The sequence below is a fragment of the Excalfactoria chinensis genome, chromosome 5 (genome assembly GCF_039878825.1).
Source record: "Excalfactoria chinensis isolate bCotChi1 chromosome 5, bCotChi1.hap2, whole genome shotgun sequence".
Lineage (NCBI taxonomy): Eukaryota > Metazoa > Chordata > Aves > Galliformes > Phasianidae > Excalfactoria > Excalfactoria chinensis.
In genome coordinates this window covers 28,252,069-28,276,430 of record NC_092829.1, presented here as the reverse complement: position 1 = coordinate 28,276,430, position 24,362 = coordinate 28,252,069, and the positions used below count along the sequence as shown (strand labels likewise).

Below are 24,362 nucleotides of genomic sequence, written 5' to 3'. Positions count from 1 at the left end.
GCTGCCTTCTGCCCTTCCTTAGTATGTTACTCCAGCAAGATCTCTACACTTCACAAGTATTATTATTTAATAAGGTACTGCACAGTATTTTCATACTCTAGTCACTACTTACAAAGTTTGATATTAACCAAAAGTTACAACACATCAAACATGGATATCAGTGTCATAGTTTCAGCTGGGATGAAATTGTTTTCTTCAGAGTGTCCGGCATGATGCTATATTAAGGTTCTAGGAGAAAAACAGTGTTGATAACGCACAGATATTTATAGTTGCCTGCTGAGCCAAGGCTAGTCTCAGTGAAGGGCCTGAGGAGCTGGGAGGGAACAGAATTGGGACAGCTGACTTAAACAAGCCAAAGCGATATTCCATACTTCATGACATCAAGTGGAAAGAGTTTGGAAGGGGTTGGGAGTTCATGTTCTCTCTTTGCTGCTCAGGGGGCTAGTTTGGCATCTTTTGGGGAGTGGTGAGCAATTACTTGTGTATCACTTGTTGAATACATTGTGGTGGACGTCCCATCCTTATAGACATTCAAGGTCAGAATGGGCAGGTCTCTGAGCAACCTGGTATATAGCTGTAGGTGTCACTGTTCATTGCAGGGGAGTTGAGCTGTATGACCTTGAAGCATCAAATAATTCTGTGAATCTGTGAGAATGCAACGAGCGTAGAATGTGTGTTCTTCAGCTTCTCTCTGTGATTGAGCAGTGCTGGAGAAAAGGTACTGCTCTGACTCCTTGTGGTCATTCACATGTATAGTAAAGTGTTATTTGTTCTTTTAAAAATGAAAAGTAATATCAGTGAGTTTTAAACATTATAGATAAATCTTTTATAATACATTCTGTGAAGTGTATGTATGCAATTGCACATGCAATATATATCTTCGTGTGTTGTGATTTCACTGAGAATGAATAATTGAACAGGAATTATGCATAGAACAAATCCTCAAGTAAAGCTTACACAGGACTTACATGTTCTCTACATTTGAATTGTGGGTGTTTTTTGGTTTTTGTTTTTTTTTTTTCAGGGGTAGGAAGTGCTCAAACAGGGCTGCAGGTTGGATCAAGAAATACAAATGTTTTGGCTCACCTTGACTCTAGTTTAGACATCAGCTAGAAGCCATCCAGATAGATAACACAACCTTCAGGTACAAGAAAATATGGTAACAATTAATTCATTTACTTTGTTACCATTTTGATGTAAATGAGTGTTAATGAACTCTTGATAGTCCAAATAAACTAAAATAGAAAACTATTGACCAGCCTGTTCTGCTTTTGCTTTGTTTTTCTCATAGCTTTGAGGCAGTACTTTGTGTTTTAATTTCACGCTTTAATGTGAATGAGACTGAAGGAACAACATGGTTTGAGATTGGTTTGTTTGATTTGTTCCTTATGCTTCAAAATCATGTTGACTATAGGACTTTAAATGCAATTAACAATATAGCATCTCATCAATTTACATCTAAGTACTTTGCAGCATCTACCTTCAAATATATAAGCAACATAAATAATTTTCTGAAATAAAATTTCTTTGCTATTGCTACATCTATTTGTTAATCAGGAAAATAATTTATTTATTAATCAAGGTAATTAATTTAGTTGTGCTGTTATTTTAATCCTTATGGAAGAACTTTGTTCTTTATGATTCATGTATTCTTACTTGCAGATGTAATATGAAAGAGCAAAGTCCACAAGAGTAATCACAGTGTGAAATAATGAAGATGTAATTTTGCTACACTTCTACATTTGAGATAGTGTGTTGGAGCTGATTTATTCACCTGGACTTGAGTAGCAGGCAAAGTACAATTGTAGAGTATGAGCTCATGCACTCGTGTGCACTTGTTTCTTTGTCAAACTTCACTGTACGAGGTAAGGTGCCTTCCTAATGCTGTTTTCCTCAGTTGCTTTCTTAATAACTTAGAATACCAATTTCTATTGTAGAACTAAATGGATCTGTAAATCATTTCAATGGGCACTATAAATACAAGGGAAGGAAAAAGACTGACTTGCTCAAAAATGCTGTAAGAAACAAACAGCTAACCTAGAAGCTTTAGATCCAAATACAGATTTCCTGAAGTTTTATAATGCTGGTGGGGTAGGTTTAGATTTACAGTCATTTCTAATAATAATTTAAAAAATAATAATAGAAGCTTTCAGTGAAGGGGGGTATGTGCCAGTAAGAAATGCAAACACAACAGAATTTAAGTGCTGTAGGGGAAAACCATGTGCTGAATTGGACAGCAAGTAATTTTTTTTTTTTTTTACAGCCTCTCAATGCCAAATAATCAACTTTGGATGTAATAGGAAATTGTATGTTAATACCAAATCAGAATCATTACTATAGAGCTGTAAGCAGAATAAGCAAATTCTGTTTTGCTGGTTTTCTGTCTGGTAAGTACAAAAAATAATTCTCAAGCCTGACTTTATTGCAGTGACATATTTTGAACATCTTAAAAAATGTGCTCAACACTTTTTTATTCTGGAAAACTGTTTACTGGATCTGCCGCTGAATCCTTAGATTCATAAGATTAGATTCATAATCCTTAGATTCCTGTGCGACGTGGTGTAGGGAGCCTGCTTTGGCAGGGGGGTTGGACTCGATGATCTCTAGAGGTCCCTTCCAACCCCTATAATTCTGTGATTCTGTGATAAGCAGTGTGGCTTTGTTGCAATGGTAAACCACTGTGGAGAAAGGAGCTGGCCTGTGTGGGCTCTCTGCTGGCAGGAAATACACTCTGACCAAAGAGCTGCTTGCTAGAGGTATATACTCAGCTTTCATCTAAAGGGTTTGACTAAATTTTAAGCAAATTTGACCTTGGACAGCATTGGAGATGTTATTCCAATTCAGTTTGAGCTTTCATTGATACAGAAATTCTTCTTCAGTCAGACTGGAATTTGCTTTGGTGAGGACCCCAGTAACAGCCTGAGCCTTTCTGTAGTGGATGAAGAGTTACTAAAGACATAACCCAAAAAGGAGGGCAGAATGAGGCTCAAAGCTTTTCTGATTCTATATATTGAACCCCAATGTGTCTTGAGGAGACTGAAGAAAAGTGGAAGAGTTGCTTTTTGCCATGTTTATTGAGGTGGTTTTTTTTTTCAGATCTGGTTTAAGCCTGTGACCTGTTCTTTACAGCTATGGATGGAAATTCATCCAGAACAAAGTCCAGAATTGCTGAAGTGAATTCTCCAGTGTATGGGTATATTCACAGTACTAGGAAGGCATGGAAATGAGCACTGTTGGAACTACAGAGTTGGAAGAGCTAGTGCTCCTGTTTGTGCCAGCTTGTCCATCAGTGCCTCTGCTTCAGTACAGTTCACATACATGGGGAATAAGCAAACTTTCTGTAAGCAATAAGCAAAAGTTCTGATAAATATGACATTTTAAGTTATGCCATTACATTGTTTTCTGTTACGTTTTGTCACAGATAATTAGGTTGTTGTTCTTTATCTGTCATGGCACAAGTTAAAAGAAGTGACATACAGTGTAAGTGACACAACACAGGGCTCCATGTCAGAACAACCATCAGCTGGAAGTAGTATGAAATACCAGGAAAGGGAGATGCTTTTAAGGATGGAGGAAGCCAGTTTTGACAGAGGCTTGTTATATTGAAATCAGGTGTTTCAATACATTTCTCCTAAAAGAGAGAGAGTATACTAAAGGTCATAAAACTTTCCATTTTCAGTTGCAGCCTGTATTATAGCTGTGGATTTCTGCAGGAGGACTGACTGAAGGAAGATGCTGTTGAAGAGTTCAGTGGGTTTTGTTCTGGTCTTGCTCTCCCATTGCACCGCGTCGGTGACCACCAAAGAGGCAGTGATCTTGGCTAATGCCCACCTTCTCTCCCAAAGAGATTATGATAGAGTGGCTAACATCAATGATAAAGGTACTCATGAAGGGGGCGCAAGTGATCTGAGTGTCTGCTGTGCTTTACTGTATTGTTTTATGGAATATTTTCAGCATATTTGAATGTTTGCCCTGCAGCAGTACTTTGAAATATGAACTTGTCCTATCCTGGAGTTCAAAAATCTTTAAATCCCTTGCTCAGCTGACACCTAACTCAAGAGGAATTAACAGTTAAAAATATTCGTCTAAAAATATTTTGTTGCCTTTAAAGAATTATTTACTGACAATCATGTCTTGACTGCATCTGTCACCTCACTGATACTTATAACTGAGATATTGCTCTGCCTATCTAGCCTGGTAGGCTAGATTAGTTGGTCCGATTTGGTAGGCTTTCTAACACATTTGCTGGAGTAAATCCTGCATAAAATGCAGACAAAAGGAGTAGTTCATTTTCCTCCTACGGCTGCTGGCATTCAGCTTAAATAGTTTTCTCAGTTCGTTCATAGAAGCTGTTCTGTTTTGCATGAATAACATTCACTGGGTAAATACAAGTGTCACTGTGTATATCACTGGCTTGAAGACCACTGTCTACTTTCCCTGAAATCTTGTAGCTTCCCAGAAGAATGATTTTGGTGAAAACAAAACAACGGAGTTCTAAATACAGTATCTACATTTCTATCCGTTTTTGTTAGGGCAGAACTTAGAATTTGCTAGGTCTGAAAAACTGTCATATTACATCACAGGTGGTCTTTAAGCAATTTTCCCATAGAAACATAAAATGGTTAAGTCTTTGTTAAATATAAATTACAAATTCTTTGTTAAATACAGATTACAAGTATTTGCTAGTATAATCCTGTGCCTCTTAGGAGCAAGTGAGTCACTTGCGATTAGGAAGAGTGTATCTTTTGGCTTTACAACCATACTTCCACCATAAATACAGTCACACTTTTGTATTACAAATTATAACAAAACCCTTTGGAAACTTTCCTGTGTTTTCTGCCCTCAAATCATCCCCTTTTAGTCAAGTGTATGCCCACCAGTTGGGCTGAAGTCAGTCTGAGTCCATTTCCAGACAGATCATGGTAATCATGCAGTTAACTCTGGAGGACAGAGTTTTAAAAAAAAAAAAAAAAAAAAAAAAAAAAAAAAAAAAAAAAAAAAGACAGAAATTTAATTTAAAACTCTTTTTTATTTTATTTTTATTTTTATTTTTTTTTCCCCTACTTAGATTATTTAAGGGATTGTTTTGAGATCTTTCAGCGCTCCAGAGGAAACTCCAGAGATGGTCTTTACATCATCCAACCGAAGGAAGACCCAATTGTTGTCTTTTGTAACATGCAGGATGGTGGCTGGACAGTAATCCAGCACATTACAGCCAACAGTACTGTTGACTTTGATAGGACGTGGCAGGATTACAAATATGGTTTTGGCTTTGTTCGTGACAACCACTGGTTAGGAAATGAGTACATGCATCAGTTAACTGGTGGCTCTGAGCAGTATGTACTTGGAGTTAAACTTGTAGACCTAAATGCTGAAATCAAATGGGGACAGTACAAACCATTCCGTATTGAAGATGAAGAAGCTCAATACCGAATCAGGGTCGGCCTATATGAAGGTAATGCTACTGATGCTCTGACTCTGGACACAGAAGCTTACCTCCACGACAACCAGAAGTTTACCACCAAGGACAGAGACAATGACAATTACTTTCAGAACTGTGCTAAACTAGAACATAATGGTATTCCTGGGGGAGGATGGTGGTATGATGCATGTGCCGGGGCAAACCTGAACCGTAGGAATGTGATATACTGGCAAAAGGACTGCAACAAGAAGCATTTGTGCAAGTTTTCCTGGATGATGGTCAAACCCATTGAACGCAGCCCATCAGATGCAACTAACTCTTGTCCGTGTCAGAAGGAGGAACTGTAGGTGAGCCATGTATCCTTTGAATGGAACATGGATTCTTTGTCAAGTGTCTTAAGTAAAATCACACTAATTGAATAATTGTGATGAAAAATTTAGCCTCTGCAAGGGCTTTGTGATTGCATATTGTCCAGGACTGGACCTAAAACCTATCTACCAATCCCAAAAACGACAATAGATGACCTCTAACAAAAGATTATCTATACCCATTTTGTGGTATTTTGGCCATAGAAGGAGTTATGTATGAAATCTGGGAGAAGATGTAGCAGATACACATGCATTAGTTTTAGAAGGTTTTGCTCCAGGATGAAAATTCATTATTAACTGCACATCTTCACAGATTATGCAGGAAGGAAATTTCAAGGGAAGTACCTATGTTTACAAAATGCTTATCATTGAGTATTGTGTACCATAGGGTAGCATACAGCCTTTCCTTTATACCTTTAGTGAAAGTTTTTTTAATATTTTTATTTGGTAGGAGCTTTATCTTCAATGGCTTCTTTTCTCAGCCACTAACTTTTTATTTCTACTCATATCTAATGAATCACTTAGCACAGTATTTTCTGCCCTCTTATTAGAGCATCCGGAGCTAATAGCCTCATCAGCTTTCCCATTAAAAGCTACTAGTCCAAGGCCAAGTAATGGCTATGAGTCCACAGCTCCAGTTTTTCCTCCTGTTCTATGAAGCACTAAAGCTTTTTTATTATTATTATTATTTTTTAAATACAATGGTGAGATAAGAACAGCGTTGGCTTTACTTTACATATGCTTGCTTCAATTGTTTTGATATTCAACCTTGAGCTCATTTAAACAGTGCCTCTTTTCCTGACTGTAACACAAAGAGAAAGCCTTTAAATTTCATGATGAATTCTTCTGTCTTAAAATCATAAATAAAAGGATTTTGGTTTTGGTAACCTTGAAAATTTTGTTTACTTGTACAAATGATGGGATTATTTCACACTTTTCAATATAATTGGAATAGCTGAATTACTACTTAAGAGTTTTCATTTTTATATTGTACAAATTGCCAGGATAATAATTAAAATATCTTGCATTTTAATGTAGATTTTCAATTGCAGAATCTCGGGCAACAGATACTGGCAAAGTTCTGCTTTTTAATTGAAAAATGGAATCTTGTCATTTCCATGGAAATTAATTTAGAGATAAATAAACTGCACTGTTTAGAGAAGACCAAGACTGGCAGGATTACTTAAGAAGAGAAATTAATTGGAAAAAGAGCCATGAAAGAAGATTTTATTTTTTCCATTGCACTGCAACACTTTCAGAAATAGATACAGATGAGCTGTGCAAGTGAGGCCAATATAGTGTGTTGCAGCAGCTAATGTTTTCCCTTCCAATTGTGTTTAAAAAAAAAGAAGTATAATAGAGGAAGAAGTGAATGAATGTATGAGTTGAATTGATGTACTCAAGTCAAATAATGTGGATTCTGCTGCAACTGCATTGGGAAACCTCCAAAGTTATAATGAAGATAAAAGAAGATCACCAAGTCTCCCATAGCTTTTACCCATCAAGATAGACAGATTCGAACACTACTGCCAAAAAATGGTGTGAATAATGTTAACATGGAAACACACAGCTGAAAGCCAGCAGGCTGTATCTGATCCTTAAAGGCAAATAACCTGCTCTGCAGCTCACTCATCCTGCTTGGAGGTTTTTGTAGGAAAGGACTTGTGGAGATGTGCTGCATGAACAAGTCAGGCACCACCAGCCCAAATTCAGCTGTCCAATCTTGGAGGCACTCTAGTGTTAATTGGAGTCCTGTAGACCACTGCTGATGCTGAATTCCAGTATGGGAATCAGATTAATGTATAGAAATGAAATGGTATTAATAGATGTGCAGGCAAAACATGACAAAGATTAACACAGTTCAAGCACTGACTTCAATAGGAGTCACGGAGTGTGGTGTGTTCCATGCTTCTAAATGAAGTAAGAATGGAAAATACGAGCTGGATTTAGGACTGAGGATGAAAATAATTAGTAACATTCCAATCCACTCATCAATGTTTCTTTCTTAGAGCTTTTAAAGAGAAGAGCATGTTGTTTTGGAGTTCAGGTTTGGAAGTACTTTGCAAACATCTGTCTCTACAGAAAGTGGTAACTCAGGCTCATCTGTTGTGAACATTTGAGGAAAGTCATTTAGTTTCCTAATACCCATGTGACTCCTTCATATTGCTTCTATCTCTATAGAAAGTAAAGAAAATTAATCCTGGAAGAAAATCATATAATTCTGGGTTTTTGTGTGTTCTTCTTAAGCAAATAATCCTGAGTGAGTAGAAGTGCGGGTGTCCCCTAAGTATGACAGAGAAATCTGAGGAAAGGGATTTCCAAATATTCTTCTGCAATATGAAGATTTTAGAAATCCCAAACTGTGAAGAGCTGACTGGAAACTGTTTCCTACAAAAGGTAAGGATCTGTTTTACAAAATTCTGTTCAAAATACGGAGTCTGATAGCAGTCTGCAGGTATTCAATTCTGAGTTCCAAACTGATTCTGTATTCCAATTCCTTAACAATTGTGTTCTAAGACTATCACTATCTTCCAGAATTACATCAGATTCTTTAATTGTTACAATGACTTCAGATTTAGACTTAATACACTTACCACCCCCCAGTGCCACATTTATTCTTTCAAGTGTATGACTGTCCTTAGGAACATTTGCGTTAATATTTATTAGTTCAGTTAGTTTGACATGTATGGAATTTGTCAAGGTGGCAATGATACAGATTTCATAGAAATGCTCCGTGTAGGAGATAAAATGATCAGAAATAATTCCTTAAATAATTAGAGATTGAGACTTTTCATGAGGCTTGGCTCTAAAACTGGAACAGAATATATAGGGTGATCAGGGAGTACAGTTAAGGATTTTGCTTAAGTACATCTCTGGAATCCTCAGGGCCATATAAACCAATGCAGTTCACGCTATGGGTACAACTGGGATGAGAAACAAAACTCCACATACAAAAATACCTTTAAACAATTAACAGCAATTATTAATTGAAGTGCATAGAATAATTATACATTAGAATAATTACTATTAGCAGCTAAATTATAGAATTAAATTAATGGAAAAATGTTTTTTCTATTATATTTTACAGGTCCTTGTATTTTCTGTATATCTCTTGATTTCAGCCTTTCCCAGTTCTGTGAACTCTTGAGTCTTTATAAAGCATATTTATTTAAAAGGAATGGGTTTCTGAGATATACAGGAAGACTTGCTTATATGAAAAGGGAGAGACAAAAACAATTCCTCTCTTTCCTTTGTGGGAAAATTCAATATTCAAAAACATTTAAGTGTGCAAGGTCTCTGAAACACTTAGTTGGAGATGTATGTTTATACAACTATATTGATAATACATACATAAATATATAGGCAAATATATGCATATGTATGTATCAATAAAATGCAGTTTAAGAAAACATTATTTCAGAGATACATGACCATAATTAATTAAAGGATCAGTAAATGAGAAATACACATAACAAGATTGTTTTACATTGCAGAAGTCCCACAGCATCTTTGAAGGAACCCTTATAGAGCTAGAAAACAAAACAAAATTAAGAAACTAAATACCAACTCACAGTCTAATGAGCTTTTGTGGTTTCTTTTTTTTTTTTTTTTTTTTTTTTTTTTTTTTGGTTTTGGTTTTGTTTTTTAAGGGAAACATCTCACATAACAATAAAGTGACAAACACCTCTTCATATAATTCCAGGTATTTACAATGTACCCAGGTTTGGCAGTGTAACGTCTCACTCACACTGTGAAGTGTTGGCAGCATAGTTTGAGCACACATTTCACAATTACACCGAACCAACATTGTTGCATCCATCACCATCTATTCTAATACATTTACTAAGCACAGAATCCATAAACATTTACAGAACACTCTAGTTCAACAGAAGCCAAAACCAACAAAATATATTCAATTTCAGAAGTAGAAGCCAATGCTTTTAGAAACATCACAGCAAGCAGGAATTGTTACTATCTAACAAATTTTGCCTTTAACTACAGCTTGTGCTACAGAGGGACGCATTCATTTGATAAAAATCAAACACAGATTACTGAATGTCCGAACCACTGTAGTATAAAGTTACCCACTGTAACAACTGACACGTATGTAGTTACTGCACACAGAAAAAGCTTTGGGTAGTGACAGAGGAAAATCGATGGAAGGGTCTTTGAAAAGACCAATGCATTCTTTTAATAAGCAGTCATATGCTAATGCACATAAAGCATTTAGGCACAGTGTGGTGTGGTAAAAAATCAATCAAGTGAACCCAGAGAACATATTCTTACATGACTACACTGCTAATCTTTCACTGACAGTTTTCCCCTCTGGAGACTGAGGATAGAAAGTATTAATTACTTGTACTGTGATTGCTGACATGAAGGAATTATATATCTGCAGGGAAATATGTTGATGATACATTAATAAATTATATGAATGATTTTGCTGAGAGCAGTGGTATGTTCAGGATGACTAACACAATCCCTGAAACATGCTGCTGGGTCTCATCACTGCTACAATGTCCTTCTAACATGTATAATAGCTAGAAAAACAAATACTGGCCCAAATTTGTACTTCAGAGCTTCTCACCCTGAATTTTGATCAAGAGGCTAGAACTGAATCTGAACATTTTTTGAGGTGGACTCAGTGAGGCACATGGAGTCCTTTCTCTGTTACTCACAAGTATCTGTATTTTAAGATTTCACTCCTTGTGACCCTGTCACCACTAGCAACTTTTTCCACCACTATGAGCCAGGCGTCGTTTCCATTCAGTGGCTTGGTGCTAAAAGCAGCCTTGCCCTCACACGCTTACTTGGCCAGAGGCGCATGACTTCTGCCAGTCTAACACAGATACCAGACAGGCATGTGAATGTCTTTGTCACATTCAAAGCCCTGGCAAACCTCAGCTAGTGGACAGGTGATCACCTTGCTGCAGCCATACCCGCATTCCCATGAGCCATAGCCCCAGGTGGGGTTATCTCCAGCCCCCTGTGCTGCAGCAAAGTTCTGCTGGGCTGGGAAACTATGACTGCAGATAACTTCTCTTTCCAAACACCTAATGTTGATTAGTATTTCTAAAGATATTTAGAGATGTGCTGTGAAAGCACAATACTTTTATATAAATGATGGAAAAGTACTTAAAAAATCTTTCTTCTTTGAGAAATACCAATTTTATCATGGCTTACAACAATTTTGTACTAGATAAATAAATTTGAAGGGCATCAATGCACATATTTGTGCATGCACTTGCAAGGGGGAGTGCAATAGAGAAACTGCAAAAAGGATTTGCCTTATGTCTCGCACTGTAAATAGGTAAATTATGTCCATTGTTATCATCAGTTCTGATCCATACTACTGTTGCTACTTTACTTTCTGTTGATACTTTAAAGCATATCCTTCGGAGGCATTAGAAAATGAAGAAATACAAATTCATAGATAGCTGCTAACTATCACCACTTCTAGATGACACTGACTTGCAGGATGGAAGTGAGATAGGGATTGAATTCTCCTTACATGAAATACGTTATCTGTTTTCACCCCTATCAGCCCTTCCTCTGTCCCCCTGAAAAGACATTCTTAAAGTGCAAATTTTCTCAATATTACATTCTCCTGTAGTAAGTATATTTTTTTGGAGTACTAAGAATCTCCTTAACCATTTAGTACTGGGGATAATGGTATTTCCCTCTTTAAACAGGCCTTGTTTCATTCCCATAGCATGTGGAAAAGTCTTTAAACAGAAGTAGTACGTGTTCCATTGCTTGCTCCATTGAAAAACAAGTAGACAATACAGCAGAAAAGAGGAAAGGAACTATAGGAAGAAACAGTTCTGCACTAAAAGGAGATAGGCAAGATAACCTGCCCTGATGGCTGGATGATACTCACACGCTAATTCCTAGTTTATAAGACACACTACAATTTCTCAGGCTGAAAGAAAGGACAGAAGAACCCAAACACAATAATTGTAATGCAGACCTACTGCGTAATCGTGAAGACCCTGTCAGCAACCACTGACTTCTTTATCCCACGCACACTATTTTCATGCAAAATATCACATTTTGCTGACTATTTTTTTTAACATATAGACATATAAAACAACAGCTTTGAAGATACGGAATTAAACGTCCTTTACTAGGCTAAATTAATATCTATTTTTCCATTCATCTCTTATTTAGGAGTAGTTACGGCATTCGAGTATTGCCCTGCCAATACAGTTTCTCTTCCACTTTTTTCTTTTTCCACTGGCAGAAAAGCAGCATCTTAAAAGTTTTCCTGAAAGTTTTGTTACAGAGAGCGTAACACATGGGATTAACAGTGCTGTTCACATAGCATAGCCAATATCCAAGGTGCCACAATGTCAGAGGAATGCAGTCAGAGCAGAATGTGGAGATCAAAACCATTATATTGTAGGGAGTCCATGTGATGATAAAAGCCAAAAGAATGGCACTTAAAGTCTGTGCTGCTTTACGTTCTTTTATAAGAACCATCCTTTTCCTTTTGGTGATTTGGTTATTTATATTTGGATCCATGCTTTTGATGGAAGGATCCTTCGACAGAGCAGCAGAACAAGGAGTTATTTTTACCTTACGGCAACCATTGTTGGCTTCCTGAGTGCCATCAGCCTTAACTACCAAGCGGAATTTGTAGGCCACGCATTTTTTACTTTTTTGACTGATGGCAGGTGATAAAAAGTATTGCTGGGTCTCAAAATCATTTTCTTCAGGCTGCTCTTTGACAACAATATCCTTACTTTCCCTTTCATTAAACTCTTCTTCCTTACCTTTAGATGGACTCGTGTAAGCTACTTGGAAAACAGGATCAGTGGCAAGTTTGTCCTCTTCTTCTGATGATGCATAGCTGCTGCAGGTGGTCAGTTGGTCAGCCTTAGCCCACTCAGCACACGTGCTCGCTGCCTGGGATGCCTTTACCGTAGCTGATGTACTTCGACTGGATGAAGACCAGGAAGCCTGACATCTCTCCCTTTTGACTAAGTTTTGTTGCTTGCAACTGAAACAAGACTTCAGGAAAGCTTTCCGAGGCTTTATCGTCTCAAATTCGGCCACAGACTCAGAACCCTGAAGCTCAGCAAGGTCCTTGGTACGTTTCTCAGTCTCTTTATAGATGCGGCAATATAAGATGGTCATCACTGACACTGGAATGTAAAAAGCAGCAATTGCAGTACCAAAGGTGATAATGGGCTCATATAAAAACTGTATCTGGCATTCCTCAGGAGGTACTGTTCGTTCACCCACAAAATACTGCCAGCATAATATTACAGGTGCCCACAGAATGAAGGAGATTAGCCAAGCCAGGCCAATCATGATCCCAGCTCTTTTGGGTGTGCGTTTAGCCCTGTATGTCAAAGGCCTTGTGATGGAAAAATATCTGTCAAAGCTGATGACTAGGAGGTTCATGACTGAGGCATTGCTAGCTACATAATCCAGTGCTAGCCACAGGTCACACGCCAGGCTTCCAAGAGACCAATGGCCTATGAGTATATAAGAGGTATAGAGGTTCATAGAAAATATTCCAATGATGAGGTCTGCACAGGCAAGACTGAGCAAGTAATAGTTGTTAACAGTTTTGAGCTGACTGTTAACCTTGAAGGATATCATTACAAGAACATTTCCCACTATGGTTATTAAGCTTACAATTGCAGTGACAGTGGCAATAGTAATAACTTCCCAGAGGCTATGCCCTTCTAACTGTTTATGGTTGATGGACGAACTGTTTATAACAGTAGAATTGCTGAATAGGTTTACTTCCATTCTTTTTCTTGATCAGTTGTCATCAGAATCTTAGCACTCTTGCATACTGCTTTCTGTATTTGAAAATATATTTTGGAGACAGCTGTAAAGATGAAAGGCAAAAAAAGAAAACAGCTCATTAAATAGCACAGACTTCCATTAGATATACCTTGAAACACTTGTAAAGCAATCCATCAAATTATTTGTGTTCTCTTTCTGCGTTGTCATAATTGTTTCTATCATTGTGAACATAAATAAAACACACATTTGCGTTCTAGGACAATGCACACTGGTATCTTATAACATTCCTAAAGGCAATCATAACAACTATTGTTTCATAAGATGTTCAATCATGCAAGCTCTTATATTTTTAATACTTTGGGAGACACTACATATTGTTAAAGATAGACATTAGAAGTTTTGCAATGTAACGAGACAGTGAGTCATGGTGTTGTTTCTTACAACACTGTGTGGAAGACATGTCAAGATTTCAGAAATTGTCTCTGGAAAATTTGAGGAAGTCACTGTTTTGGAATCCATCAGCAGAAAAGGAACCCAAGGGAACCGAAGATGCATAGGGAGATAATAACCATGCTGACATGGTGGCACTGGTAAATAATGAGGTGTTAGAAGTGCTCTCCTAGGGAATTTTTAGAGTTAAGCAAATAGGTAAGGACAAAAAAAAAAAAAAAATGTTTTCAGAAAAATAATAAGGATGAAAAGACTTTTCCCTACGGGAAGGTCTGAGCAGGAGAAGGTGTGGAAGTGCTGGAAGGATTGGGTGAGTGAGTAGTAGGGCTGAGGATAGAAATGAGTAAAATGAAGGGTAGTCATCAATGGATAACCTCTGTGAAAAACTGCAACAAAAACAATTTAATACTGTAGGCTGCATAAGCAGTAGAAGGAAATGGAACCACTGTTATTGTATTAATATATATATATATATCTGATATCCATACCTTCCTACAGTCTCTCTAATATGGTGTAACTTTTCACTGCTGTTTTCTTGTCTTTGAGAATGCATGCCTGAATCAGGCGATCAGCCTGATCTTTCACAGATCTCTGCCTGCTTTTAGTTATTCCAGCACATCTGATGATGTTAATCACTTGTTTGATGCTTAATCCTTCTAGGCCGTGTAATTTTGGAATAATCAAAGAGTTGTTAGGTTTTAACGTCAGAAATAGAGGAGGATGTTTAAATTTATCAGCCATCTGGTCAGTAAAAAGCAGGTAAGAAGATCCCCCCCTCCTTTTATTTTTTTGTAACTGATAGGGGTTTAGCTAAAATTATCATATAGGTCACCTATTAAAGTCCAACTTTAAGTCTTCAGGATTCTTTCTCTACAAGATCTGTATTTTGTAGTCCTTCCTACCCATTCATATCACTCCTCTTTCATCCTAGCCCTTGGATTCTTTGCTCTTTGCAAATGTCTTGCATTAACTGCAAGCTCTCCAGCCTGTACTTTTCACACATTGTCATCTATTTTAGTGCCAAGTAGCAGGCTCCTGGATAGATGAATATCAGCTGAATATATAACTGTTTTACAGCCACTTGCTGAATTTTCAGAAAATAATCTCAATGTTTTCCATTGTCATTTTACCTTGTATTTTATTTTATTTTTTATTTTTTCATTCACTTTTGTTGTCCAGTGCCTTCTAAGTATCTGCAAATGTATACTATATTTCTTCTTCAAACATTCCATAATGATTACCTTCTGTGATGAGATTTGATAACAGTAAGCTTGCTGGTGTACTGAGACCACTGGCTATAACGCTAACCAAAGTGGTGCTTCTCCATCTGTGTTTGTTTCTCTGTCATCTCCTGCCTTATATTTAGATGCCCATAAGTCTGTATTCTGTTTATGCATAATGCATACTGTGCCTAGCTCAACAGGATTTTAGTTCACGTACAGGCCCTGTAGCCTAGCAATAACCATAGTAATTATAACATATGCATGTCGACCATCTGTATGCTTAGCTTCTCTGGCCTTGGGAGCCAGCCTAGCAGCCAAGAATAGCAGAAGTGACACAGCAGTCCTAACGAGCCCTAAGTGAGAGAAGAAATTTCATTCTGGTTCTAGAGTCTGCAGAAATCTACAAGGGAAAGGAGATGGAGGCCCTCACATCTTTCTTCACAGTTGCTCTGATTAGCAGGGGAGCTGACCTCAGCCAGCTAAGCTCTAACTTAGTCACTTGAGCCACTAGAAAGGGGTTGCGCTGTGCCCAACAACTTACATAGCTGAAACACTGCCAGTGCTCGTGGCTGTTTGGCAAGTGAGAAGATTTCAGAAAAGCCTTGAGACAGCCTTAAAAAGGCATCAAATGTGAGTGTCAATCAAGCACATGAATAAATTATTAAGTGGCTGCCTTCTACATTAGCATCATAAAATCATGGCATTACTGAGATAGGAAAAGATCTCCAAGATCATCCAACCCCAGCCTAGCCCCACCATGCCCGTGAACCGTGCCCAACACCTGGGATTCTGCAGCAGGTCAGAAAGATTAGAGGAGACTGAACTTCTGTCCTTTTTTTCCCTTCCTCCCTTCCTTCCTTTCCACTTTCCTTCCCTTCCTCCTCCCTTCCCTCCTTCCTTCCTTTCTTTCTTTTTTCTTCCCCTGGAATACTTTGTCTTTTGCCATAGGTAGCAAGTGAGCAAGTGTGCTCCCCTCTCTGGTCTTTTAGGAGGAAAGACTTCTGAAGCTACCTTGTATAGACTGCAGACCACAGAGCAAAAGGAGAAGCAGAAATTGTTGTTGCCCTAACACAGCTGCTCTTGGATTGAAATGACTTCAGTAGGGGGAACACAGATGATGTGGTACATATATTATAATTAATATATTAACAAAAGACAGAAATGTGTGCTGAGAGTAAGTGTCCTCTTGGGGAGCTGCCAACAGCTCATCTCTTCACAGTGGTCCTCCCTGCTGTTATATGAAAACTTAGCTACTTCTTTCCTTTTTGAAGGCTTTTCACACTTTTCCTTCCGTTCTCATTTTTATTCTTTGTACCAATCTTACACACCAGCACTCTTATATTCACCCGCTATTTTTTTCAAATACATTTTGCTTTCTCCAGCGCTGTCCTTCATGCTTGGTATGAGTTCCATATAATCAATAACACAAACTTAGCCATTATCACCAAGTAAATCACTCTCACTATCATCATGTTTTCTCCCTAATGGACTGTTTTGCTGATGCCTATGAAAATTGGCAGTATCTAAGCAGCTCTCATGCAAAGATCTCCTGACATTTTGACCATTTGGATCAGCTTCTCATACCGAATCCCCTTGTGCCTCATAGTTCTCTGTTAACATATTGTGGTGCTACCTTTTGTTCTCTGTTTTTCTATAACTCAGAGCAACACTGTCTGTGAATGAAACTTCAGTGTGCTATGGTAACATAATTTATGTTGTCTATCGCAACAGATAATAATAACAGGGAGATCAAAATTAAATTACAAAATCAAAATGCACACGTACAATACCGTGACTTTGCTATCTGCCTCAAAATTATTGACGCATGAACTTCACACTTGTTAGTTGTAATGATATTTGCTATTTGTTGCCAAATCTTTTTTTTTTTTTTTTTTTTTTTTTTTTTTTAGCTAGCTGTAAGTACTAATTACAGCGAGCTGTTAAATCTGTACATATAGTCAGCTCACAGCAATCTGCAGGCAGATTGTTCATGTCACAGATGAATTGTGCCACAGATGCAGTCACAGCTTGGTTCTGATGGGGTTTATTAGCTCTAGCTCAGTGCTGGGCCTGCCAGGCCAGTGTTGGCGGTACATGGGATTGCTCCAGTGTCCCCGTGATGTGCTTGCTGCTGATGCTCCCCTCTACTACATTTGCTTGCACGTGGCACTGGAGGCACGCTAACTTTACTGGCCTGCAGTGTGTGCATTAAAGCCTAGCAGCAGCGTTTACCATAGGCAGGGGTAGTGCAGATACACAACCCAGTTTCACAGCGTGGGCGTTCTGGCAGCATTGTGCTGTGAGGATTACTGGGTTATAAACCCCGGGAAAACAGATCTTTTAACGTGCATCTCCAAATGGCAGCTTGCACGGAAAACCAATGGAGTAGGTGTGGGGTGGGAGATCGGTGACCCTCCCTGAGCACGGCACGTGGACCACACAGCTCAGCAGAGCAAACAGCCTCGCGCCGAGGGACTAAGCAGACCCTGCTGGTGCACTTTGGGAGCGTGCAGGAACGCCTTGACTTTGCACGGCACTGTATGCAAGTAGTCATCCGCCAGGGCTTGGTTCCTTTTTTGCCCCTCATACAGAGCAGAAACTAACTTCAGACAGCTTTAACATCATTGTTTCCTTAACATTATAACGCACCGTTTTGGGGCAGGCCCGGCCGGGCGCACTGACGAGGCTCTCGCGAGCAGCGCCGCCGCAAGCAGGGCAGCAGTCAGGGCAGCAGCCGGGGCCGCCGCCGCGCGGCGCCGCCATTTTCCGCTCTCGCCCTCGTGGCCGGCCTCTTTCCGGGAGGAGGCGGGGACCGGCGCGGCACGGACCGTCCCGGCCACCGGCGGCGCGGGGTAAGGGCGCGGCCCGGCCATGCAGCCGGAACGGGGCGGCAGCAAGCCCCGGAGAGAAGGCGGCCGGCACGGACGGAGACGGCCCGGAGGCGCGGAGAAAGCGGCCGAGCCGGCGACCGAAAGTAGCGGCGCGGACGGCCACGGTCGGGGAGGAACCGGAGGCCGCGGGAGAGGCGGCACTCACGGACACGGACACAGAGGAGGCGGGGGCCGGGGAAAGAGAGAACCTCGGGGCCGCGGGGCAGCGCCGCCACCATCCGCGCACCACCACCGGCGGGTAAGGAGGAGGTGGCCGAGGGCCCGCCCTCCGCACGGGAGCAGGGGGAGGCGGGGCCGAGCGGCGGCGCTGCCGTCTGTCGCTGGTGTTGCTGCGTTGCGGGGTGGTGGTTTTCTGACCGAATGCGTTTATGGTTTGGTAGTGGGAAATACACGTCTCTTTTGAAGAGTACAGGAGTGCAAGTAGGGGTGAAGAATTGCTGAGTATTTTTGGCGCAGGTGTTAACGAGTCGAAATGAGTGTGTTCCCTCCCCACCTGCGCGGAACTTGCGATAACGTGGGGACAGCTTGCAGAGTAGATAGCCGGAGGGCAGGAACACGCGTTTGTCACTACGCCCAGTCACTGGCCCGTGCTTGAGCTAAACATAATGTCTTGTAGCAGGTTAAAATTAACGCAAACGTGTCTTCCGCACCCACACCTCCAGTTTGCTATGGAAATGTTAAAATGTTTTATGCAGCCCACCGTGGTATGAGATCAACACTGTGTCTTCAAAAGCAATTTCCATGAACAGCAGCGCTTTCTAATCCAGGGTTGATTGCTCTGGCAGTATTCAGTTCAGGTTGCTTTGCTTCTTTTGGTTTTGTTGCAACATAGAAATAATGACGGTCCCAGGACTGGCAGAAAGGGTGCAGTCACAGCCTGACGGTTGGTGCTCGCAGCGTGGGGCTGTCCTGGGGTCGCAGAGCAGCTGCTGCCCCATCTTCGGTGTCACGCTGACTGTATTCTCTTTTGTGGTGGTGTGGTTTCCATTGGCCCTGGCCAATGCTCTGTGTGTATCAGAACAGCCATCGTTGCAACTGGTTTACAAAAACTGTATATTTGTCCTTTTTGTCACTGCATACATATATATTTTAACACTCATTTTTGGGAGAAAAATGCAGCTGTATTGATACTGTTACCTAGAGCAGGGTTGGTAGTTTCTCTTGTATGCAGTGTAAGTCTCTGAATGTGTGCTGAAGTGTGCAGACAGGTTTGGGTTCTGTATGTGCTCCCTCATGCACCATAGAGGCATGTGGTAGGATTTCAGCACCTGTATTAGCTGAGAAAACTGCCCTGGGTTGATTTTCTTTGCATTGTTCAACTGTGTCTTACTAACTTAAAGCACCTCTGTGACTGTGTTCTTTCTGGTAGTGTTGTCTCCATACAGCATGACAATCTGCCTAATTTAAAAGATGCAATCAGTAAGGGAATCAAACGTATGTAGGCTTCTTTCCTTCTTTCCTTCTTTCCTTCTTTCCTTCTTTCCTTCTTTCCTTCTTTCCTTCTTTCCTTCTTTCCTTCTTTCCTTCTTTCCTTCTTTCCTTCTTTCCTTCTTTCCTTCTTTCCTTCTACTTTTGTCTGGATTATTGATTGAAATTAGGAAACAGAACTTTAGGAAACAGTTAAAGTATTTTCTCTTTAGACAGTTTACAGTATGTTTTGCCTGAACACTGACTTTGATATCCTCTTCATTTTAGTCTTCTGTAGTGACTTTATCTGTTTGTGTTAGGGTAAGGCTAGTATGAGTTGGGTGTTTGAAAGTGAAGCAGAACTGAGGGGTTTGCTAGAACTCCACTAATCAGAGTTGAAGTATAATGCTTTTCCTACTTTGGAGGCTTTGGTCTTAATCCCTGTGTGCTCTCAGCACACCTGTCACAGGTCTTGCATTTGCCATGTGCTTGTAGCAATTAGCCACAGTGCCAGCACCTGTCAGCCTGCACCTGGGGGTGTCCAGTGTTTGAGCCAGACTAAATGTGTACTACTTGGAAACAAGAAAGTCTTTCAACTTGCCCTTTTTTTTTTCCACCTGTGTGTTCATTTGAGTCTGGTGAATTCTAGGCTGTGTTTTCTAGATGGGTTCAACTCTGATCTAGCAAGAAATTATCTCCTGTATTCCTGGCTCTCAGCATTCAGTCTTTTCTGCAGGGCCTCATGTTTTACTGGCTCTGAGGGAGGGAGCTGAGCCCAGTCTACGTGGTTTGTGTGAGGGGGGACTCTCTACTTGTTTTAAGCAATGTACGTACCTGGAGAGACAGACAGTAATAGTGGGAACGTGAATGCTTTGTCATCTCATTTTTTTTGACTGCATGATGGGAATCCTGCATCTGCTCTGAAAAACCTCCTTTCTTTTATTTCAAATGAGCCTTTGGGTTCCTTGGAGAAAGGAGGTGAAGGGCACTGTAATATTCTAGTCTGGGATTTCTTTGGGCAACTGCAGCACTTTTGCTTTTCAGGGTAGAACTTGTGAAGTAATACTCTGCATTTCTCACACTGCTGGTCTCAGTTGGACATTTCGGAGAAATTTTCCTACTAAATTAGGATTCTTCTAGCATTATATAATTAGGACTTAGATGATCTAGTTTTATTTCCTGAAAATAATTGTAATTTAGATTCATAATTGTGTTTTATATAAATTACATTTTTATTATTTTTTAGTTTTTTAATCCATCGTTTGTATATAAATTGTTGCTGCTAAGCCTGATACAGAAGTGATTTTTGCTTGCTAAATCTTTAGTTGTCTGAGGGTTGTTTTTTCTGTTTAGTAACTACAAATGGTATGAAAGTAACTGGATTTGGATTTGTTGAGCCTGCAGAGCAGTAAAATGCAAGTAAATTAGGGGTGGATGGACTCAGTAAAGCATCAGAAGGGCATTACTAACACTGTGCTTCATTCGAGAACTTGGAAATGCCAAGTGGACGTTTTTACAGTGAGCAAGAAGTTGGCATTAAGCTGCATCATGTTTTGGCAGTAATATTCAGTAATTTGCATTTGTTTAAAACTAATATTCATCTTCAAAGTTTATGTTTCCAGTGTTTTAATTTAATGGTTCCTTGGACAGTTTGTGAAACTGCCAGAGGCTGTGTCACGTCCTGCCTAGGCTGGTTTTTTGACCTGTATGGCAGGTAGAAGAAAGCACAGCGGTAGGATGCTAGCATCTCATTATTTTGTGGGCCAGTGAAGGCTGGACTCCACTTCATATGTTTGTATGCTACTGTGAGTGTGCTGTAATTCCTTTAGTAATGGGTGTTGAACTGTGCTACCTTCCAGTTCTGCCAAGACTGATTTGCTTAGTCAATTCTTCCCTTCTCTGGGCGATAAGGCAGAAGGAGATCAGGACATTCTTGGTTATAAATCATAGACTGCTCTTCTGGTAGTTTCACCTGTGGGTCAGCACCTTAAAAGTGTTGATTTCTGTCGGCTGTTAGGACAGTAGCTTTCTTGAACAGCTTTAAGAAACAGCTCTGTGCTTCAAAGAATGTTCTGCTTCTCTCAAGCATGGGAGGAAAAGTGCTTTTATTCCTTGGGAAGAGGAAACGGCATCTCGCACTTCTTAGAACTAGCATGCATGTTGATTTAACTGGCTTGACTGCTGAAGGTTTTGAATCCTTGTTTCAAAAATAGTATTAATCTGAAGTCTGATTATGACCAGCTGGTTCACCAAATGGTGCATTTCTTTGAAGATCTGTCAGCTTGAGGAACTTTCTGTTGATCGTCTGTTTTAACTTATCTAATTTATGTTAAATAAATAGAACACATTTGCTGTTATTCATTTTTAGTATTGTGAATATGCTTGAAGTAAAAAATGCCATTGAAAACGCTCTGATGTTATCTCCTTCTATCCTAACTCCTCTAATGTGGTTAGGATTCATATCTTTTTTTAATGTGCTGTCGGAAACTTTGGATAGCGCTGTCTATAGAATATAGTCTGTTTAACAAAATAGAACTAAAACTGTGGATGTTACAGTTGGCTTTATTTTGATGACCCTTTACCGCGTCCTTCTGAGAGCCCTGCTTAAGAAAACTTTCTTCTGTCCTTTAATTTAATGCTCATCAAATTTGCAATGTACAAAACGTTCTTGTAACTCTCTTTTCTGTTCAGAATTATTCATTGCATGTGCATGCAATGTGCGCTACCACTTGGAGTTGGCAGGTTTAATTCAATGTTCCTTTTCTAACTGTTGGTATCGGTTACAGATGAAAGATGAATATGTTGATTTGGTTGCATTCTTTCTTACCTTGTGCATTCATTCTTAATTTCAAGATGACACGATCACGTCTATTGATTTTGTTTTTAAATTGTCTAAAATAACATCTGTCAGATATTTTGCTCTTAATTTGTATGTGCTAAACCTTTACAGTCTAAGCAATTGCAAAAAGCAATCTGTTCACAGGGAGCTGCGCAGTAACAAAAGCTAGGATTTGTGGAATATGTTGATTTCTGTTAAGAGCACTGTAACGCATCCCGGGCACGTAGGAACAGAAATAGATATCCTCATCTTGAATGCAACACGTCTTTTGATGCTTTATGTCAATGTTCTCAAAGACAACTGGAAAGAAAACCCACTTATTTAGATCAGTGTATATCAGTTTGTGAGCTGTATTTAATTACTGATGAGGTGTGAAGAGTTTCCCTGCTTAGCAGTTTCTCCAGTTGATGAGGCTTGAAGCATCACTGACTGATTGCCCTGGAGTGTGGTTTACTTTATTTGGAGTGTGATTTAGATTAAGCCTCTCCATAGCTGTGTGAAGAAGTGTTTGGAAACTTCATTACTCTTCAAGTGTCACATTGGTGTTTGTTACATGCGATCCTTCAAGGCCTCCTAGCTCTGACACCTCCTAGGATCGGAAGCACAGAGGAAGGTGCTGGACTCTTCTCCCTGCTGTCCAATGACAAGATGTGTGGGAATGGCACAACCTCCAAAAGGGAGGCTCAGGCCAGGCATCAGGAAAAGTGTCTTTACAGGGAGGTCAGATGCTACAACAGGCTTTCAAGCAAGGTGGCTGATGCCCCATGCCTGCCAGTTTTCAAGATGTGTTTGGATAATGCCCTTAATAATAATGTGTTTTAGCTTTTGATTAGCCCTGAGGTGCACAGGCAATGGAACCAGATGATCTTTGTAGGTCCCTTTCCAATTGAACTATTCTATTTCTATTCTATTTCTATTCCTGCATGACCCAGAAGGGAAGTTGGAAGGATCTAGTTCTATTTTCATTCAGGCAAAGATATTTTGGGAGAGCATGAATTAGCAGTGTTCCGTTAAGCAGGAAGGTTGCTGCGAACAGATCAGAAACAAGATGTTTTAGGCAAGACAAGAAGAAAGGGATGTTCATGAGAAGGTCTAATTTGGGCATTGGGAATTAGGATGATGACCTAAAGGACAGGTATAATGTTTAATACATTATCTAGGAAGTATATGGAAATCAGTATATAGAAATATTGTCAGGGGTTTTAAGAATACAGTGAGAGTTATAGAGCCTGCTCAGCTGCTGTGTAGCTGCTTATCACAGCCCTTTTTCTTTTTTCCTTTTCTTTTTTCTTTTTTCTTTTTCCCAGGCTGTCTGCATTGGAAGAAGAGAAACCCTTTGTATCCAGCCAAAATTAGTTTATTCTGTACAGCTGCTTAGGCAGTGGAGGAACCTGCTTTCCCCAGAGCCAGGGAATGCTGGTAGTAACTGTCCCTGATTGCTTTGATTTAATGGGATTCATTGTTAGTCTTTCTTTCTATTTTACCGACTTCCCTTTTGATTTTAACTCAGAATACTTGCACTGAAAACATCCTATTAGATAGGTTAACCTGTGGCACCCTGCTGCAACCAGCTCCAAAGCTGATATCTTTTTGTGTACCTTAGTGATTCTGAGCTGTGTTCTATGGTTCTGATGCCTGTGCCTGTTTTTCTGCCTCACTATTAAGAGCTGCTGTTCCACTTTTCTTCCTGAGGTCCTTGAGGTAATAACTGGATAACTTCAAAACGGATTGTCCTGAAGCTTTGCAAGCCCCGTATTTTTTTACGTGAAAGACAGCTTTGCATCACGTCATTGTCTGAATTCAGTTATCACACGTAACGGAGCGGACCTTACTCAGAGGAAAGGCAAAATGAGAGCAGTCTGAACGCCGGGGAAGCTCTCCCGGGAGCTCGCCGTCGTGTTTATCTGAAGCGTTAGCATTTAAGGGCGAGGCTGCGGGTTTCAGGGGCCGTAGGCGCTGATGCGCTGCGGAGCGCGGCCGCCAGGTGGAGCAGCGGGG

At 39.9% G+C, this 24,362-nt stretch overlaps 3 protein-coding genes across 4 annotated transcripts in view; 2 read left to right on the top strand and 1 right to left on the bottom strand.

The window, feature by feature from the left end:
* Nucleotides 1-2,335: 2,335 nt before the first annotated feature.
* LOC140253210 (fibrinogen-like protein 1) lies at nucleotides 2,336-6,660 on the top strand. 2 transcript variants are annotated; one of them, XM_072338693.1, is made up of 3 exons: nucleotides 2,336-2,387; nucleotides 3,680-3,880; nucleotides 5,069-6,660. In XM_072338693.1, exons 2-3 carry the CDS (start codon nucleotides 3,733-3,735, stop codon nucleotides 5,767-5,769), a joined length of 849 nt encoding a protein of 282 aa, XP_072194794.1. In that variant the 5' UTR covers nucleotides 2,336-2,387; nucleotides 3,680-3,732; the 3' UTR covers nucleotides 5,770-6,660. The 2 variants fall into 2 exon arrangements, with proteins under 2 accessions (XP_072194794.1, XP_072194793.1); XM_072338692.1 differs by lacking the exon at nucleotides 2,336-2,387 and having other exon boundaries at nucleotides 3,280-3,880.
* Nucleotides 6,661-11,891: 5,231 nt separating this feature from the next.
* The window catches only part of CHRM5 (cholinergic receptor muscarinic 5), a 48,280-nt gene continuing 35,809 nt past the window's right edge, over nucleotides 11,892-24,362 (bottom strand). Inside the window, exon 3 of the mRNA XM_072337851.1 lies at nucleotides 11,892-13,636. Within this exon, the coding sequence (XP_072193952.1) occupies nucleotides 11,968-13,554 (1,587 nt within the window). The 5' untranslated portion in view covers nucleotides 13,555-13,636 and the 3' untranslated portion in view covers nucleotides 11,892-11,967. The remainder of the gene's footprint in view (nucleotides 13,637-24,362) is intronic.
* Nucleotides 17,896-24,362, top strand: part of AVEN (apoptosis and caspase activation inhibitor) — a 77,539-nt gene continuing 71,072 nt past the window's right edge. The window contains exon 1 of the mRNA XM_072337852.1: nucleotides 17,896-18,356. Coding sequence (XP_072193953.1) covers nucleotides 18,099-18,356 — 258 coding nt within the window. The 5' untranslated portion in view covers nucleotides 17,896-18,098. The remainder of the gene's footprint in view (nucleotides 18,357-24,362) is intronic.